The 17,562-nt window shown below is 61.2% G+C and overlaps 2 protein-coding genes across 7 annotated transcripts in view; one reads left to right on the top strand and one right to left on the bottom strand.

The window, feature by feature from the left end:
* SECISBP2 (SECIS binding protein 2) overlaps positions 1 to 6,841 on the top strand; it is a 44,071-nt gene extending 37,230 nt beyond the window's left edge. For 2 of the 4 annotated variants that reach the window (XM_034646936.1, XM_034646937.1), the window contains 3 exons: positions 5,053 to 5,207; positions 5,424 to 5,619; positions 6,021 to 6,841. In XM_034646936.1, coding sequence (XP_034502827.1) covers positions 5,053 to 5,207; positions 5,424 to 5,619; positions 6,021 to 6,124 — 455 coding nt within the window. In that variant the 3' untranslated portion in view covers positions 6,125 to 6,841. Of the gene's footprint in view, positions 1 to 396; positions 448 to 5,052; positions 5,208 to 5,423; positions 5,620 to 6,020 lie in introns of those variants that run through there. The other 2 variants (XR_004621682.1, XR_004621681.1) reach the window with 2 other exon arrangements.
* Positions 6,842 to 7,499: 658 nt separating this feature from the next.
* The window catches only part of SEMA4D (semaphorin 4D), a 42,002-nt gene continuing 31,939 nt past the window's right edge, over positions 7,500 to 17,562 (bottom strand). Inside the window, exons 17-19 of one of the 3 annotated variants that reach the window (XM_034646935.1) lie at positions 11,074 to 11,283; positions 9,160 to 9,257; positions 7,500 to 8,539 (exon numbers count right to left, since the gene is read on the bottom strand). In XM_034646935.1, coding sequence (XP_034502826.1) covers positions 8,513 to 8,539; positions 9,160 to 9,257; positions 11,074 to 11,283 — 335 coding nt within the window. In that variant the 3' untranslated portion in view covers positions 7,500 to 8,512. Of the gene's footprint in view, positions 8,540 to 9,151; positions 9,258 to 10,351; positions 10,754 to 11,073; positions 11,284 to 17,562 lie in introns of those variants that run through there. The other 2 variants (XM_034646933.1, XM_034646932.1) reach the window with 2 other exon arrangements.

Consider the following 17,562-nt stretch of genomic DNA (forward strand, 5'->3'; position numbering starts at 1 on the left):
AGAGCTTCTAGTTTTGACCGCATTTGGCTCATAGAATTTTTAATTTCTGCCAGATTTGCTCTCATTTCTGCCCTTAGAGAGTCTATATTCTCATTAACACTTTTGTTAATACTTTTTTCAAGTCTACACATCATCTTGACCATTGTTATTTTTGAACTCCATTTCTGATAATTTGGTTATATCCATATCCATTAGTTCTGTGGCAAAGGCTACAGACTCATTGTCTTTTTTTTTGCTGGGGGGGCTTCTCCTTCTCGTCATTCTGATGAGGAGAGGTTGCGGGGTTGTCCAGAGCCCAAATTATTGACCGGGACCCAGGCCGTGTGCCCTTGTTTTATAGGGATCTTAGGGATGTGGGCTTCTTTTTTTTTTTTTTAAAGATATTATTTATTTAAGTGACAGAGAGACAGCCAGCGAGAGAGAGAACACAAACAGGGGAGTGGGAGAGGAAGAAGCAGGCTCCCAGCGGAGGAGCCTGATGCGGGACTCGATTCTGGAACGCCAGGATCACGCTCTGAGCCGAAGACAGGCGCTTAATCACTGCGCCACCCAGGTGCCCCGGGATGTGGGCTTCTTGATTTTTCACTGCCTTCTGGGGGAGGGGCCTGCCACGCCGATACTCAGGCAACCCTGTTTGGGTAGAGTCTCCGTGTCCCCTGTGAGGGGGGATGGGGGTGGGCATGCTGTGAGCTGCTATTTCCAGGCTTTTGTTCTCTGGCGGCTTTCCCTGGCGGTCTGCTGTGACTCTTCTGAGAGTTAGAGCAGCAGCGGCCGAATCTCAGCCTCTGTCTCACAACAGAGGGGTTGCGGCCCGTTCTCCACTGATGTTCTGGCCACTTTAACTCTGTTTCTGTTGGTGCTGCTCAACCCTGTAGCGTCCCGGGATGTGCGCCCCACACCCGGCATCCCAGCCCTCACTTTCAGGGCCGGCGCGTCTCTGTTCTTTGTGTTTCTAACACCGCCAGCTGCCAGCCGCCCCCGCGCACTCCCGGAGCTCCTGGTCTCAGTCTGGTTCCAGTGGGCACACTGGAGCTCCGTGAAAAGTCTGGTGGCGCGCACTCTCCGCTCACGGTCTCAGTCTGCTCTCTCGCGTGTGCCAGTCCACGAGTCCGCCCGCTCCCCCGTGCAGGTGGGTACCACTTCCCGGCGCCCGAACGCGGCGGCTCCCTCCCCCTTTCGTTTATCTTCCGATATCTGTGCGTGGATTCACGGCTCCCTGCTTCATACCTCGATACTCAGCACTGGAGATGTTCATTTGTAGAGATCCAGATGTATCTTCCTGCATCTCAGGCTGATTCCGTGGGTGTTCAGGCTGGTCTGATCCCTATCCAACTCGACTCAGGGGACCAGCTGAAAAAGGGATCCCCTACTCCTCCACCATCTTAACTCCTCCCCCGTGATTTGGGTCTTTAACAAACAGACCAAGCAGTGGGTATGCGTGTGCAGTGGGCACTACGCCATGCTGTTCCTTTGAGCTGCCTTTCCTCCTCTGACCGGGGGGAGAGGGCTGAGCCTGGCCGACAGGCGTCTGCATCGGTGGCATGTTCCAGTGCGTGGTCCGTCATCTGTGTCTGTGGGTACAGGAAGTTTTTGCTTTGAGGCTGAAGGAGCTTGATTATTACATGTCATAAATGTTTTCTTCTTGGAGAAGCTAGCCAACGGCTCACAGTACTTTAAAGGTAGAACTTTGTACCCCTGCCTTGGACTGTGAAAGTTCTGTGTCCACACAGTGGCATTTCGTCTGGTAATTCCGAACTTGAATTTTAAACAGCAGTCGTCTTGAGCATTTCGCTTGTTCTGAGTTGTGTCGTCGTCTGGGTCCCGGGAAGTGGGTACTTGGAGATGATTTCAGCTCTCACTGAGACTGCGGGCTGGGCGCCGGGTGGAGCAGAACCATCGAGACTTGCCGCTCTGTCAGACAAACAGACGCAGTCTCCCAGCATCTCTCCCAGGGGAGTCGCACAGCGTACACGTGTGGGGTGTCGTCTGCAGGGACCTGCCTGGCAGAGGGGGCGCTCAGCATGAACTCCTCATTCCCAGCCCGTAGCCCCTATTACCAGTTCGCGTGGTGGGCGCCCTCCAGAAACCCAAGTCCTGGCGCCAGCCGGGGGCCACCCAGAAAGCAGGCCTTTGAGGGGCGCCTGGGTGGCACAGCGGTTAAGCGTCTGCCTTCGGCTCAGGGCGTGATCCTGGCGTTATGGGATCAAGCCCCACATCAGGCTCCTCTGCTATGAGCCTGCTTCTTCCTCTCCCACTCCCCCTGCTTGTGTTCCCTCTCTCGCTGGCTGTCTCTATCTCTGTCAAATAAATAAAAATCTTTAAAAAAAAAAAAAAAAAGAAAGCAGGCCTTTGAAGGGATAGCAGCTGCTCAGATAGCATTTGTGATCGGCTGGCTCTGAGGGTGGGGGACGCGAGGCAGAGAGACCATGTGACCGGTGCTGAGGGGCCCGGGAGTGTCCGGCAGGAAGTTGGGAGTCACTCACCGTAGTTCGAGCTCGGGAACACGCTCCCCACCTCGGCCCGCCTCCCGCCTGCTTTCCCTGCCAGCCCAGGACGGGGGCTTTCCCTGAGTGCCTCTGTCCCCAGAGCTGGCTTCCTCCTCGCCTTCCTCAGTCTGCAGGCGGATCTGGGCCAGGGCAGGGCAGCATTAAGGGACGTGGGGCCTACGTGTTCATCTTTGATCACACCGGCTGCAGAGTGAGTTCCCAGGTCCCAGAGCGGTGGGATGTGCTTTTGAGTTTCTTCTTGAAAGCAAATTGGGTGATCATAGAATTGGTGTGCGGTGACAGGGGCCCTGGGGAGACATTGTCCTCTCAGGCAGATGGCATGGGCCCCGTCCGTCAGTCTGCATGCAGATTTGCTGGGGCAGCGCCATGCGGTCAGCCGGGTGCTGGGTTTCCTGTCAAGGACTAAGGCCCCCAGATTCCCTCAGCCCCCCAGAGGCAGCCAGCATTGCCACATTTGATGTGTCCTTGACAGTCAGGCCGTGAGCGTGTGAGAGACAGATCTAGCGTCCGGCTCTGTGGCACTCGTGTGCAGCTTAGTGTCAGTCCGGGCTCCACGGTCCCTACTTCATCCTGTCTCTTTCCAGACATCTGCAGCTGTGAACGAGGACGCACCTTGCATGCTGTCCTTCCTACATGTGGGAACATCTCTGTGGGGCCCTACAGAGATCGAAAGATTGGGTGCGTCTAAGGGTCCCATGCGTTACGCCCTGTGGCTTGCTTGAGCAGATGCCGCTGTGCCCGGAGCGGGTCGTGCCCAGTGCCTGGCGCCGGGCTTTCATTTTTGTTAGTTTAGGTAGATGGTATTTCTTCCCGGATGGATCTTTCCAGAGGCTGACCCGTTTGGCCTTTCCCCACTGCCTCAAAGTGCTCCTCCCGCCGGAGGGCTCACGTTCCACGCCGCCCTGTGACGGCCAGGGCCTCCATGCTGCCGCCCGCGTCCCCGTCTTTGTGCTCTCGTACCTGGTGTTGCTGGCCTGACACTCTTTTCCTTTTTCAAAAGGCTTGTTCTCACTTGTGTATTTTTTTCATTTTCTTTATTCCTCAAAAAAAATCCCCATCGTAGTAAGAGTATTCAGAGGTTTAGGTGGACGTAGAATTGGTCTGTTGTCCCTGGGATCATTGTGGCCGAGAGCATCGGCGCCTTCGTGTAGACAATGTTTGTGTTTCTGGAACGCCTTGAAGCCGCTCTGTGTGCAGCTTTCGTACTCGGTGACAAATCTTCCGTGGCGGTCCTTGCTGGCTCCGCTCGCTTGCGTGAGGACCTGTGATTCCTGCGTGACTTGTACACAGACACACGTATGTACTTCTCTTGTGGTAAAGATTTGGGCTGCTGGACCCCCTGCGTGGCGGGCCCGTCACCTGCACACACAGCCCCCCTTGGCCCTTCTCACCGGGCCTCTCCCGCTCTCCCCGCGCACGGGCCCTGCCTGGCGGCTTGCTTGCCGGGTGGTGGAGGGCAGGGAGTCGGCGGCTGGGCCCTGTCGGCGTGGGATACTTGGAGACGTCTCTGCTCCAGGGCCCTATCTGCGCGGGCGCAGCCTCTCCCCTGCCGGCTTCTTGTACGCACAGGGGCTAACACTCGGGAGGCCTGGTGCACGGTGAGTGTTCGGTAACTAGTCACTGAGAGCAGTACTGTGATCTGTAAGGAACACCTATTGGTCATTCAGATGACCGACTTGGATTTCTCTTCCTGTTTGGTTTTTGTCTTGGGCTCTCACTTTGGAATACTCCTGGTAACTACAGTAACGTTGTTATCTTAATGAAGATGACCTTCAGACCTGCCCAAGGGTAGGGGCTGGTTGCTGGGAGGGTCAGCCAAATAATCTGGAGGGTTGGAAGCTTGGTCCCATCCCCACCCCACCCCTAGCCTTGGCCCCCACGGAGGGGAGGGGCTGGAGGTTGAATCAGCCAGTGGCCAGTGACCAGTCAGTCTTTGCTGTTGAGAAGCCTCCATAACCCCCCCCCCCCCCCCCCCCCCCCCCGACTGGTTTAGAGCCTCCTGGATGGTGCCCAGGAGGAGATGCGGGCGGGTCTGGCGGCGCCTGCGGGAGGCGGGGAAGCTCCGGGCCTTGCCCACACCGCCCCGTGCGTCTCTGCTCTGGCCCGTGATGGCAGTCGCAGGTCACAGTCTGAATAGGCTGGGCAAGCACGTGAGGGATTCTGAGTTGAGTTCTGTGAGTCTTTAGCGAGTGAAAGGAGCGTGTGTCGGAGCCTGCAGTGTGCAGCTCGGGGACACTGAGACTTGGGTGCCTGACGTGGAGATGGGGCGGTCGCACACCTGCGGTGTCCCAGAGATTTGGTGTTCTGCGTGCCCATCTCCCCACCCCCGTTGGGATTGGGGGTGGGGACCCTTCTGAAAGACAAGTAAGACCTCACTCCATTAGGCAGAGGACGGAGGAGAGTTGGTTTCTCCCACGTGGCTGAGAGGAACGGTGCGCTTGCGGTGGCGGCTTGTCCTGCTGGTGTCCGGCACGACCCGCTGAGGGTGTCGCTGTGTAGAGAAAAGCCCCTTGCATCTCCCTGTCGTCTCCTTGTCCCTGACCAGGTGGGCTGGACGACACGCTGCACACCATCATCGATTACGCTTGTGAGCAGAACATTCCCTTCGTGTTCGCGCTCAACCGCAAAGCTCTGGGGCGCAGTTTGAACAAGGCCGTCCCCGTCAGCGTGGTGGGCATCTTCAGCTACGACGGGGCCCAGGTGAGCCGGGGGGTCTGGGCTGGGAGACGCGGGCTTGCCTGCAGCTGCCCCCGGGGACAGCCCCGAGCCCGGGGGTGGTGGGCTGGGAGGCAGGACGGTGCTCGGAAGGGCGTGTGGTGTGATTCCGAGGCAGCACCCCTGCCAGGTGTCCCCCATCCCCCAGACCCACGTCCCCTGGGGCCAAGGCTGTGACCTGTGCGTTTCCTTCCGCCCCAGGACCAGTTCCACAGGATGGTCGAGCTGACGATGGCTGCCCGGCAGGCGTATAAGACCATGCTGGAGAGCGTGCGCCAGGAGCTGGCCGGGGAGCCTGCGCCCCCCGCTCCGGCCAGCCCGCCCCTGCAGGGCCCCTGCAGCTCAGCGCAGGACGGCCCTCCTGCTCCTGCGGCCGGGAAAGAAGAGCCGCACTATGGTGAGTGCTGGGGAGGGCTGAGCGTCCTCGGGCTCCGCATCGACTGACAGAAAGGGCAGGGCGCCTGGACAGTGGCACGGCCTCTCTGCGCAGGGCAGCGGCAGAAGGCCGGGTCAGGTCCCGGCTGTTGTCTTTGAGCTGGGCTCAGACCTTGGGTCAGACGGCACCTGCCGAGTGTGGCCTTAAGCACCGCGGTGTCCCTGGCGGGAGGTTGGCAGGGCCTGCGGGCGCAGCGGGCCATGGGTACTGACGGGCTGCAGGGGGTGCAGGGGGCAGTTGGGTCGGGGGAGTCCTCGCCGGGCCCGTGTAGGGGCCTGAGCCACGGGGCAGCGTGCTTCCCAGTAGGGACTGCCCCGACTGTCCCTGTGTGTCCCGCAGCCATGATGCTTTGTTGTTTTTAGTTGAAATCTGGAGAAGACACCTGGAAGCGTACAGTCGCTGTGCTCTGGGGCTGGAAGAGTCGCTGGAGGCCCCAACCTCGCAGATGATGAACCTGTGTTTGTAGCCGAGCTCTGTGTGCGTGTCGTGTGGGGTAAGGATGAGGGGCGCGAAGGACCTCGGGCCTTTCTCGTGTCAGGTCGTGATCGACCTGCTGTGTCGTGTGTGGCTGTTGAATTGGGAGGTGAATGCAGGATGTGCTTCCCGGGAACCGGCCCTCGGGCGTGCTGGCGGGAGCCTCGCCAAAGAGCCCTGAGATGCAGCTTCGGATCTGAGCAGACTGACTCTGGAAAAGACTGGGAAATGTGGCGCCCCGAGTTCTGCTGTGAAGGAAACCCCCCGATACGGAAGAGCTGAGCCGTGTGAGTGTGTGGAAGGCGCCGCGGGCGGGTACCCCGTGCGCCGCACAGAGGCCAGCAGGCGGGCGCGGCGGGGCCTGGTTCGGGCTGGGGGCGGGGGGCTTTCCCGGGACCTGGCTTTTTGGCCGGAAGATTCGGGGATACTTGGAGGGTCTGCTAAAATGAGCCTCACTCAGAAGGAAAACCGGTTCTCTAACCTGTGACCTTTTGACATGAATTATTCCTTTTTGTCTTTATTTTTCAAAGAAGCAATGTATATTGAGGTCCCTGAATTTCAACTTGATAACCTACAACTGTTTTTTTTTGTAAATGAACGTGTTCTGAATGTGGTTTCTGAAGGCCGGCAGGGCAGAAGTTTGCTTTCGTACTTTGCTGTAAGAAAGAGGGCTTATGTATTTTGAATAAAGAGCGATGATTTGATCACCCCGCCGTCTCAGGCTTGTCCGGGGTTCCTAAGTCCCGGCCCAGCCCCTCAGCGCATTGTTTGAAGGAAGAGGTTTGCTGTGGGGACCCTGCGTCTGCCCCATGTGCTGCGTCACCCAAGCGATGGCAGGACGGGGCTTTGCCACATGGCGTGTCGGGCAAGCAGCAGAGCGCGTGTCAGACGTTCTGTGTCTGAGAGGCGAGGGGCCTGTGTGGGGCACAGAGAGGTGGAGTGAGGTCAGGGAAGGCCTGCGGTGTGGACAGGGCGGGCATCGTGGCGGGGGGTGGTCATGGAAAGCAGCGGTCGGTCCTGTCGTCCGCACACGTACTATATTCCTGCCCTTCTGTGTCTGTCAGCAGGTGCCCTGTCCCCTGTCGTGGGTGTGAAAATCAGAGATTACGGGAGAGGGAAGGTTCTGAAGTTAATCTCCAAGGAGAGCATTACCTTTCGAACTCGCAGCAGGGGAGCCTGGCTCCTGGCGTGTGCGACGCTGCTCTGGGGGCAGAGAAGCCCAGCAGGGAGGTGTGAGCATTGCGTCCGCCCCGGAGGGTTTGCGTCTCGTGTGACTTTCTGCTGTGGTCGGCCTGGCCACAGGATCCCTTTCGTGGCACAGGTTACAGCTGCTGGTGACACGCCTTGCAAGGACACGCTTAGCTCACTGCGTTTATTTCTGTTTATTTTCTCAACATAGCGGACAACCCAAATTCTCACGCACAGGTCCCACGGAACCCTCCCCGCTAGGCCGAGGGCACGCGGCTCACCGTGCGGGGCTCCGGCCACGCCCAGACTCGGGGCGAGTCTCACGGCTGCGGAGGGCGGCACCCCGACGAATGGAGGCGGCGCTTTCATGGGAGACGCTGGTGGCCGCGTGCCGGCCTGGGAGCCGGGGTGGGCGGGCAGTCGGGGTGGACCCTACCCCAAGCCGGCGTCCTCGGGAAGCCGAGCTCACGACGGACCCTGACGAGAGACAGGCGTGCTCTCAGCGGTCTCCAGCCGTCCCCAGCCGCTGAACTGGGGGTCCGGACACAGGCTGCGGGCGTCCGTGTGCTGGGGTCCTGAGGAAGCACGGCTCTGACAGCTGGTGGGTTTGGGTGGAGCGGCGCTCCGGTAACCGTCATTCCCTCAGCAGCGGGTGGCCGCGGGGTCCGGGCTGCGCAGCGTCGGCTGTCAGGTCCCGCGCACATGGTGCAGCGCCGGGAGCAGGACGGACCTGCTGGCACCGCTGCTCGCAAGCTCGGGGCGCGCAGAACCTCGTGGAGCAGCTCCCACGCTCTGAGACCGGGGAGGGGGGTGACACACCTGCTCGCTCGAGGTGTCCGGCCAGTTCCTGCTCCGGGTCTCGCCGGGCCCGTCCCTGGCGTGGGAGCCCGGTGGCCACGTGCAAGGGCGGGGAGTGGCGGCGGGCTCCGGCGGTGGCATTTTTGCGAGAGGAGCCGTCATGCACGCCGCTGTCTGCGTTTTCAGACTGTAGTGAACTGTGCTCATGTCCCATGTCTGCCGGACACACTCGCTGTCCCACATAAGCACCCACAGTTCCGGCTGTTGTCACAGAGGTTGGGGGGGGGCTGCGTCTCAGCAGGCTGGGTGACAGCTCGCTGTCCCAGGGCCTCTCCAGGGGTGGTGTGGCAAGGGGCAGCGGGCTCGGCTGGGAGTCGGCACTGCCTCCTGAGGTCTACAAGGTGTCCTTGTCACAGTTTTCCTGAAAGAACAGTGCAGCCGCCTTTGAATTCCTGGCAGAACAGGGGCCCTTCTTGCCTCCTCCCCGCCACTGTCCTAGATGCGGGAGGGGCCTCAAGTGTCAGACCCCACGTGTTCCCTCTTGGGGCCAAGAGAGGGAGTCCCACGCAGACAGAGCTTGAGGGGCTCAGTCAGCAGTGCTCAGCCTTGTTGGCAACAGGAGAGGTCTGGGGTGGCCACTGAAGCCGGGACGTTCCTCCCCGGCCTGCTGGCTGCCCAGATGGCTGCGGCTGTGACTCCGGAGTGGGGGACGCCCGGCTGCCGCCCCTCAGTGCTGGGATGGGGCTCCCTGCGGCTCAGCAATCACCCTGCTGTGTGGGGCGCAGCCTTCCTGCTGGGGCGGTGCCCAGCCCGAGCCAGCTGCCCTGCGTGCACGTTTCCCCAACTTGAGTCTCCTTGAGAGGCCCCCCTCCACCCCATCCCACCCCTCCCTGCCCCACCGTGCTCACGCTCCCCAGGGATCTGCCTGGAGCTCAGAGGCTGCGGGTTCCAGAAAACAGAACATCTCAAGTTCCAAGACGGCAGAGCCCCGCCAGCCCCTGCCCACCATCGGCCTGGCCACGTACCCACGTACCCACGTACCCACGCCTCACTCCAGCTCCGCATCATGCGGTCATGCTCCCCGGCCACAGCCCTCCAGGCGGCGAGCTCTCTGGTCCACTGCTCCTGGTGGGTCACTTCTGCAAGACAAGGAGGGGAGGGGGCAATGCCGGGTGTCAGCTTTGCAGACCCTGATGGCACCCCGGGTCTGCACCATCCAGACGCCATTCCAAGAGCCACGTTTTGGGTGAGGTGTTCCCCTCTCCAAGCCTGCCTTCCTGGCTGTGGGGGCTTCCCTGGTCGGCAGCCCCCACCTGGCCTTCCCCAGGCCACCAGCCCCAGTAGCGGCTGTTCTGGGTCATGTTGGCCCCGTCCTCGTCTTAGTGGAATTTTCTACTCAGGCAAGAGGGGCTAGTACCCCACGTCTTGGGGCTGATGCCCAGACCTTGAGTGAGGCTGGTATTGCCTCCCCTGGGAGGCCTGTCCCAAGTGAGGCCGAGGAGTCCGTGTGGCTCACTAGGCTGGTACCCCCTGCGTCCAGCTGCTATCTGCTCTATGTAGCCTGCCATGGGAGCTTGATTCGGAAGCAAGTTACATGTGGGGCTGTCAGGATGGCACAAGCCTGACAGCCGTAGTTTCTCCTTGTGAACACAGACACAACGTCGTCCCTGGTCCGCGGCCCACGTTGCTAATTTCAGAAATGGGTGCCAGGGACCTGAGCCCTGAGACACAAAGCAGAACTCATTCCTTGAGCAGACCTGGGCTCCCTGGGTGGCCACGGGGCCGGGGCGAGCACTCCAGAGTTGCCTTCGGGGGTCCTATCCTGCAGGAACCCCTGCGTCCTCTAGTCCCCCCGCAGCTTCAGGAGACACGGCAGGCTGGCCAGGCAAGCAGACGCTGTGCTGTCCCGACTGCGCTGGCGTCTCTACCCGCCTCGTGTGCGTGCAGTGCGTAGCGTGACTCGGGTAGAACTGCCCGCAATCAGTGCTGGGTCCTGCTGCTGTCAGGCTGGTGCGCTGGGTGACCCTGGGGCAGGAGCAGGGGTGCCGTGAGTGTTCTCCGGACTGTTTGCTGACAGTGCCGTTCTCGTGACTTCTGCATGACATCTCAGTCTGCGAGTCACGTTTACGTAATGATCCCGATCGTCCTGACGGTGGCAGGCAGGACGCTTTACAGAAATGGGAAGAATGGGTTCTGGGCGGGAGTGAATATTTGCAGCTTTTTTCTCTTCCCAAACTCACACCAGGAGGACGGGGGCCTTTTCAGCATCTCTAAGCATAGATGCAAATTCTCGAGGATGGACCAAGACTAGGAGGCGAACCACAAAAACCTGGAAGTTGAAAGCAGAGGCACCGGTGGGGACGGAGTGGACCGAGAAGGCTGACTCGTAGGCCGGCAGCGAGGAAACGGAGGCACACCCTCCCAGAGATGCTTGGCTGCCGGGATGGGCTGTGGAATGCACATTCCCGCAGGCTGTTTGCAAGCAGATGCGTCCCGGGGCCCCTCCCTGCTCCACACCTGGGAGCATAGTTCCAGAAAGAGCACAGGACGTGAAGTGGAGCAGAGTGGAAACGCGTCGAGGAAAATCTCCCAGGGATGAGGGGCAGGCTTCCCCGCTGCGTGGGCACGGCCAGGCCTGCAGACACGGAGGCGTGAGTGTGCGCCACGCGGGCGGTGGTCCTGGAAGGCCACCCGCAGAGCACGCGGAGCTAGCAGATGTGGGGCAGACCTCCACCTCCAGAACTGTACGCGGCCAGCTCCTCAGTGTGGACAGAGCAGGGGGACTCGGGCTCTCAGAACGCGGACTTCCCAGCCCCGCCAAGCAAACCCGGAGTGAGACGTGGCAGGCGGGGGGGGGTGGTGTGGACGCGGCGGAAGCACCAGGGAGGCTGGCCGTGTACCGTGCGCTGCGCCTCCCTGCGGGAGCGTGGCAGGGGGCAGGGCCGCGCCACTTACCGTGTCTCAGGACGGTGACCCGCACTCTGGAGGTCTTGTTGCCCACGGAGGAGAGGACGGAGCAGCGGTACTCGGCGCTCTCTCCGATGGCGTCTCGCAGCCAGCTGAGCACATGGGTCCTGCCGTCGAGCAGCGCGTGGGTCTGCGTGGGGACACACGTCTCCACTTCACGGCCATTCTTCTCCCAGACGAAGTGAACGTCCGCAGGACCTGGGGACACAGAGACCATCTCCACCCAGTGTCCCCCGTTCAGGACCCGCGGGAACTGCCCTGGTGGGGATAAGCAGTGTGGAGCTGCCCAGGTTAGAGGCCTTCGTTGTCCACGCTGGACAAAGTGACAGGGCAGTGTTCACCCGAGTCCTTATCTTTCCTGGAGGAGGCCCAGGGGGTGGTTCCTGCTTAGGGTCCCTGGGAGAAAGGTCCACGCACACTGACCCCTGGGCTCCCCGCTCCATAAGCCTCAGGCGCTGTTTTCAAAGCCCCCCCTCCGCTCACCCGCGGAGGGCCCGGTGGCTGTGCTCTGGGGGCAGGTGTCCATTGTGCACAGAGGGTCTGGGCCTGGGCACGTCATCTCCTGCCCTGGTCTTGCTGCCACCACCTGTGACAAAAGGCTCTGCCTCCACGGGGACTCCCAAGGGGTCGGGATGGGTGCCAGGGCACTGAGCAAGGCTGAAGGCCCCTCTGTCCCTGCTGCCCCCTCCTCTCTGCTTGTGCCAGGCGTGGACAGCACCAGCAGCTGGGCTGTGAGCCAACCCAGAGCCAGCCCTGCCTAAGGATCTGTTTCTCAGAGCAGGATTCCATCTAGTTGCCCCTGAACCTGGGGATGACCTCAGCTGCGGTGTCATGGAGGACGGTCAGCAGAGGAAGGACGACGTCTGTATGTGGCTGCAGTTCCCCGAGCAGGGAAAGAACCTGCAGCCAAAGGGCTAAACCCAGGACACAAAGCCGTGGCACTGGGCACGTGCGTGGCGGCACGAGCGCGCGGCAAGGCGGGTGGCACGAGGTGGGGAGGATGAGGCGGTGCAGAGCGGTTTCTGTCACGGCTGGCTTGAGGGCGAGCTCGAAGACCTACATGTGGGTTCCCGCGTGACCCGTGTGGCCCCTTCCACCTTCGGTCCCTTTATCAGCGATGCACTGCGTTCGGGATCTCCAGAGCCCCTTCCTTCCCAGGAAGGGTCAGACTCTCAGACCAGACAGTCCCATGACTGAACTCTGAGGCCAGGATCCGAACACGGACCGGCCACTGGAGCTGTGTCTGTTAGTAAGAAGTTGGAGACGGACGACCCAGGGTCACAGATGTGACGTGACATGATGTGATGGCCACCTGGCAGGGGCTGCAGATGGAACGCAAAACACATGCCCCTCGGTCTTGAAGACCTTCCTAAGCATCATCATTCGTGAGTCATGTCGGAGACGACAGTCATGCAGGGAAATGCCAGCATGTCAGAGGAGGAGATGATGTCAGTATAGGTGTGCTCGCCGGCATAGACGTGCGCGTAGACGCCCAGAGAAAAGGTCTACAAATGGCCGTCACGCTGGCGGCGGCTCCCTGTAAATGGCAGACCCGCCCACGCTGCAGTCCTGCCCTTCATACATTCCTTGAATCCAGATCCACTACGACAAATGCTGCTTTGGTGTGGACAGTAAGGTACTCTTAGGAAAGAAACGTGCTGTAGACATCAAGAAAATTCTGGAAGGCTTTGCTGTGTTTCATACAGCAGCCTGTTGGTCATGCCGGCTGCAGGGACATGTCTTCTCTTGTTTCTGTGCAGGATTTCTCGGTTCTTATTCTGTTGCTGTAATTTGTTTTTCTAAAGTGTTTTGTCCTCCACGCATCGTGTATCACACGTCCCCACACACATCCATATCTGCTTACACCTGCCAGCTGCCCGTCAGCCAGGCACAGACCCTTCCTCTAACTGCTGGGACCGCCTCACGACAGCAGGGGCCGCGTGGCTGCTCCCTGAGGGTCGTCCTGGTGGCAGAATCCAGTTTAGAAAGGGATTCTCGTGAGGCACAGTCATCAGGGAGGCGGGGCTGTGTGTGAACAGACACTGAAGTCCGTTCCGAAGAGCCTGGGCACCCCCACCCTGACTGTCCCGTGGTGACGTGTGTGGAGACCCACACAGGACTGGAGCCACCAGGATGGGTCGCAGAGCTTCCAAAAGATTCTCATGGCCAACCCTGGAACAAAAAACTGGGGTGGCCTGAGCCGGTGCCAGATCGTCACCCCAAGCCACATGGCCGGGACCTGAAGGAGCAAAATGCTGGGCTGACCACACTGCGGCGGGGGGGGCATGGGTGGAACGCAAACCGTGCGCCCTTTGGTCCTGGAAAGCTTCACCGTTAAATCTTCAAGTGTGTGTTTAGCCACAGTAAAGCTTTAAAAATGTTAAAGGGATACTTACATTCTACTTACTCTTTTTTAAAGCTATCCAGCTCCTTCTGAATGCAGAGGAGAACAAGGAGGCAAAATGAGAGTTAAAACCCATCAGCACAGCCCACACCCCACCACGTGGGCCCAGACAGCAGGCCGCACCCCCGTACCCCGGGGTCTTGTGCAGCCCCACAGAGCCAGGCCCTTGAGCCCCGGGCGTGCGGCTCCTTTTCTGGGCCTGGGACGGCTCCCCTGGCCTTGGGTTCCAGCACCTACCTTGGGGTCAATGGGGTGCAGGGGCCGCTGGCTCCAGCCTGCCCCATGCCAGCCCCACGCCAGCTCACTGGGGACTCGCGGGTGCAGAGCTCATTTTACTTTGTGACAAAACCAGAGCCCCTCAGAGCAAGTGGCCTCTCCCCAAGGGAGGACACCCGATTCTGGAAGCAGGGTCCTGAGAGCCCTGGGTTGGAGGGGAGTATGATGGGGTCCACTCCAAGTTCTCAGGCCACATCTGTGACTGGAGTCCCCACTTGGCAAGCCTTCCTCCAGGTGTCCCCATGCATGTGATTTACTGTGACCCTGGGGCCAGCCCGTCTCTGGCTCATGCCCGGGACTTCCCGCGAGCTCCTGGCCACACCTTGGGGGGGGGGGGAAACGCTCACACCCGAGCCCCAGGGCTGTACGGTGTCCAGCATGGCCAGGGCCACAACTGCACAGAAATCAGGACCTGGCTGGGGAGAGGGGTCTCCACTGCTCCAGTTTCACCAGCCTGCCCTCTCCGAGTGCCCCCAAGTCATCACAGAACAGCCAGTGCCCTGTGGTTGGCTGAAGAGTGACCCCCAGAATATCCAGGTCCTAATTCCTGGAGGCACGTGTGACCAAATGTGGTTTCCAGACTCCATTGTGGGGAGGTGGGAGGGCAGGAGCCCAGGCGCGGGGACTGTCCCACACTCGAGGACCGCTCTGTAAAGGCACATGGATGATCCCCATGGACAAAGACCCCAGCAAACCTGCTGAGGATCAGGGCCCCAGCAAGGTGACAGATGGGCCTTGCCCACCCACAGAGGGGTCCCAGCCCTTCTGGGACATGACCAGCTCACGAGCTGGCTCCCTCCACAGCCTGCCCTAACGCAGCCGTGGCCTTTCTGGAGCCCCCGCCCGGGGAAGACACACCGGCACCGATGGTCACCGCAGGCGTTCACGGGGTATCTCAGCCGCGCACCTTCTCCGGCCCCTGCGGCGCCAGGGGCCTCAAGGGCTCTGATGACCAACATCATGGCTCAAACATAAAAGGCCATCAAAACCCCGAGCAGCCAAGTGCCCCCTAAAGTACAGAGGATCCGTTCTTAGCTTTAAAGACGACACAGCCTAAATCGACCAGAAGCACAGTCCCGTCAGGGATGCGGGGCCTGAGGGGCAGACACTGCTCTGCTTTCCTTCAGCAGTCCCGGAGCGCCGTCCCGCGGGCCTGCGGGCGCAGATGCACGGTCTGCACGTGTGGGAACGTGGGCGTGCCCAGGTCACTCGCTGCCGTCTCCCTGTCCGTGTATACGCGCCCACATACTGCCACGGACGATGCTAATCCAAACTCCTGCCGCAAAGAACACGGATTCCTTGTCTCAGAAAAGTGAAACACGACGCTGTGCCAACTTCAGTGCCTTTCCTCGACTGGCCAGCGTTTCCCTAACTGCAGACGCACCAGCATCGCTGAAGCGCGAGGCAGGCAGCAGGTGGGAGAACGGCTCCGCAATCCGGAACGAGCCTCCACGGGCTCGGGCTCGGGCCCTGAGTGGAGGCGCGGCTGCAGAGCACAGCCCGCAGCCTGCCTCGTGCCGAAGAGAAACACGCACCCAGGCACACGCGGACACGGGCATGCGCACGCGAGCGCGCGCACACGCACGCACACACACACACACACACACCCCTGTGGGGAAATCAGGAGTGGGAGGGAAGAGGCTGGGCAGAGAAGCCCTCCAAGTCACTGAGTGATGAGCCACGCCCGTCACAAGCAGGCCACCTCGCCTGGGTTGGCCGTGGCCCCGGCCACTGTGACGTGGTTAATAACACCAGCTCTGCGGTGGCCCCACAGAAATCTGGCTTTTAGTTCCGGCACCTTCCGTGACTCTGGGGAAGGATGGCCAGAGAGACTGTCCTTTGGAACACCATAGAGTTGGACACCTGCTCGCACGGTGGGCCAGCACTGGCTCATGGACGGGGCTGAAGGGAAGAGAAGCCTAGATGGCCACATGCAGTCAGTGAGCCTGGCGGGCCGGCCCCAGGGCGAGGGCTGCGTGGCGCCTCAGCTGGTGGACTGCTCTGGCGACAGTGGTTTCCCGGTGTGGATGCGAGCTGCTCCAGTGCCCTCCCCCACTGCCGAGGGCCTCCTGGCTTTGCCTGCTGAGTGCTAAGGTGAATGTTCTGGATCGTGGGGTGGGGGCATCAGGATGGGGTCCCTCCCCTCCAGCACTGTCCAGCACCCAGCCCTCAGTCACCGGTGCCTGGCGGGGCTGCCCTCCCGCGGAACCAGGGCCTTCACGCACGCCTGCGGCAGGACGCCCCGCGGTGGTGCGTGTGTGGTGTGTGCTGAGCCTGCTCGGGGCAAACGCAGAGCCCGGGCCCCTCGGGACACACGGCCCTCCCTCTCGGAGGGAGCATGGCGTGTGGGCTCCCTGGGAAAGGCTGGTCCTTCCTGGGCCGCCTCGCAGCCTCAACTGGGGCCACAGTGGAACGATGGAAGGTTTTAGACGGGCCAACACTCCTGGAAAGCAAGGAGCATGGGAGGCCATGGTCCCTCCACTCAGTCCACCCTGAACGCTGCCCCTCCATGCTGCTCGCTTCTCCTGCCCCTGGGCCATGAGGCCACCAGCCACAGTCCCTCTCCTTGGCCCCCAGCTTGCTGTTAGTTCCCACTCCGGTGGCACCGGCTGGAGGCAGAAAGTCCGGAGGAGGAGACGCCCCTCAGGCTCCTAGACCCTGGCAGGGGTGCGGCGGGAGACGTGCTGTGGCTCTATGTGCCACACTCTGCCCCTCGGCCAGCGGTGCTTCCTGTCGGCGCCACAAGGGGGAACTGCGCCCCTTCTCCCTGGCTGCCCGCAGCTCTGCCGCTGTCAGCCTGCAAGGGCACCCCACCCCCCGAAGCTCTGGCTGAAGGCAGTCTCTGTCGCCCTGGTCGCAGGGGCAGCGCCTCCGTGTGCACACACTAGCTAGCCACCCCGAGGAGTCATGTTTGCAAGCGTTCGGCTCCCAGACACATGGCCTGCCTACACTTGCAGCAAGGGGCCATGGGTCCCTTGCCAAGTTGTGTGACCACCCGTTCTCCCAGTGACAGGGACAACATCCTGCCCGGGGAGGCCCCAGGGAAATCGCCCAGCCCAGGAGCCACATGGGGGGGCCCATCACAGACCAAGCCTGGGCACGGAGCAGGTGACCCAGGGCTGCACAGACCTGCCCCCAAAGGTCTGTCTCCACAGTGTCCCACTCACAGGCCGCTTTCCCTGCGGCCCACGCAGCCAGCCCACGCCCCACGCGGGGCGCGCCAAGACTCACCGAGCCGGCTCCACACCCGGAGCAGCTCCCAGTCAAAACCTCAGAAAGAAGCCACCTTTGGACTTCTTCCTCGGTAGCTCTACTCCCCTCCGGGCACACAGGGGCCTCCACGCAGCGGCTTGGCCACGGTGCAGCAGAGACCACGGCCACGCGGCTACCCATCCCAACGTCTCCCGGGCCACTAGACTCAATCCGTCCTGCATTTCAGCGACACCACATGAGTCATGAGAACAATGCCCCTCCTGGAGGCTCTGGAGCTAATCTCTCAGATGCCACAGAGACGGACCCCCAAACTGTCAGCAGACACAGAATTAGTCCTGCAAATGGGCGACTGGCCCGCGGACGCCTTGGGGCCAAGCTCAGCCCACCTGCGGGTGGCTTTGAGGCTCTGGAGGCAGAACGGAATGTTCACCACCGAAACCGTGGCCACGAAGCCCACAGCAGTGAACACTGGCCTCTGAAAGAGCCGCGGCCCCACTGTCCGCAGGAGCAGCTCCGGGCTGACAGTACCTTTGTGCTGGTCACCCGCCTGCAGGATGCAGCGAGGAGGCGTCCCCGCCCCCCCC

This window comes from Ailuropoda melanoleuca, chromosome 17 (assembly GCF_002007445.2).
Source record: "Ailuropoda melanoleuca isolate Jingjing chromosome 17, ASM200744v2, whole genome shotgun sequence".
Lineage (NCBI taxonomy): Eukaryota > Metazoa > Chordata > Mammalia > Carnivora > Ursidae > Ailuropoda > Ailuropoda melanoleuca.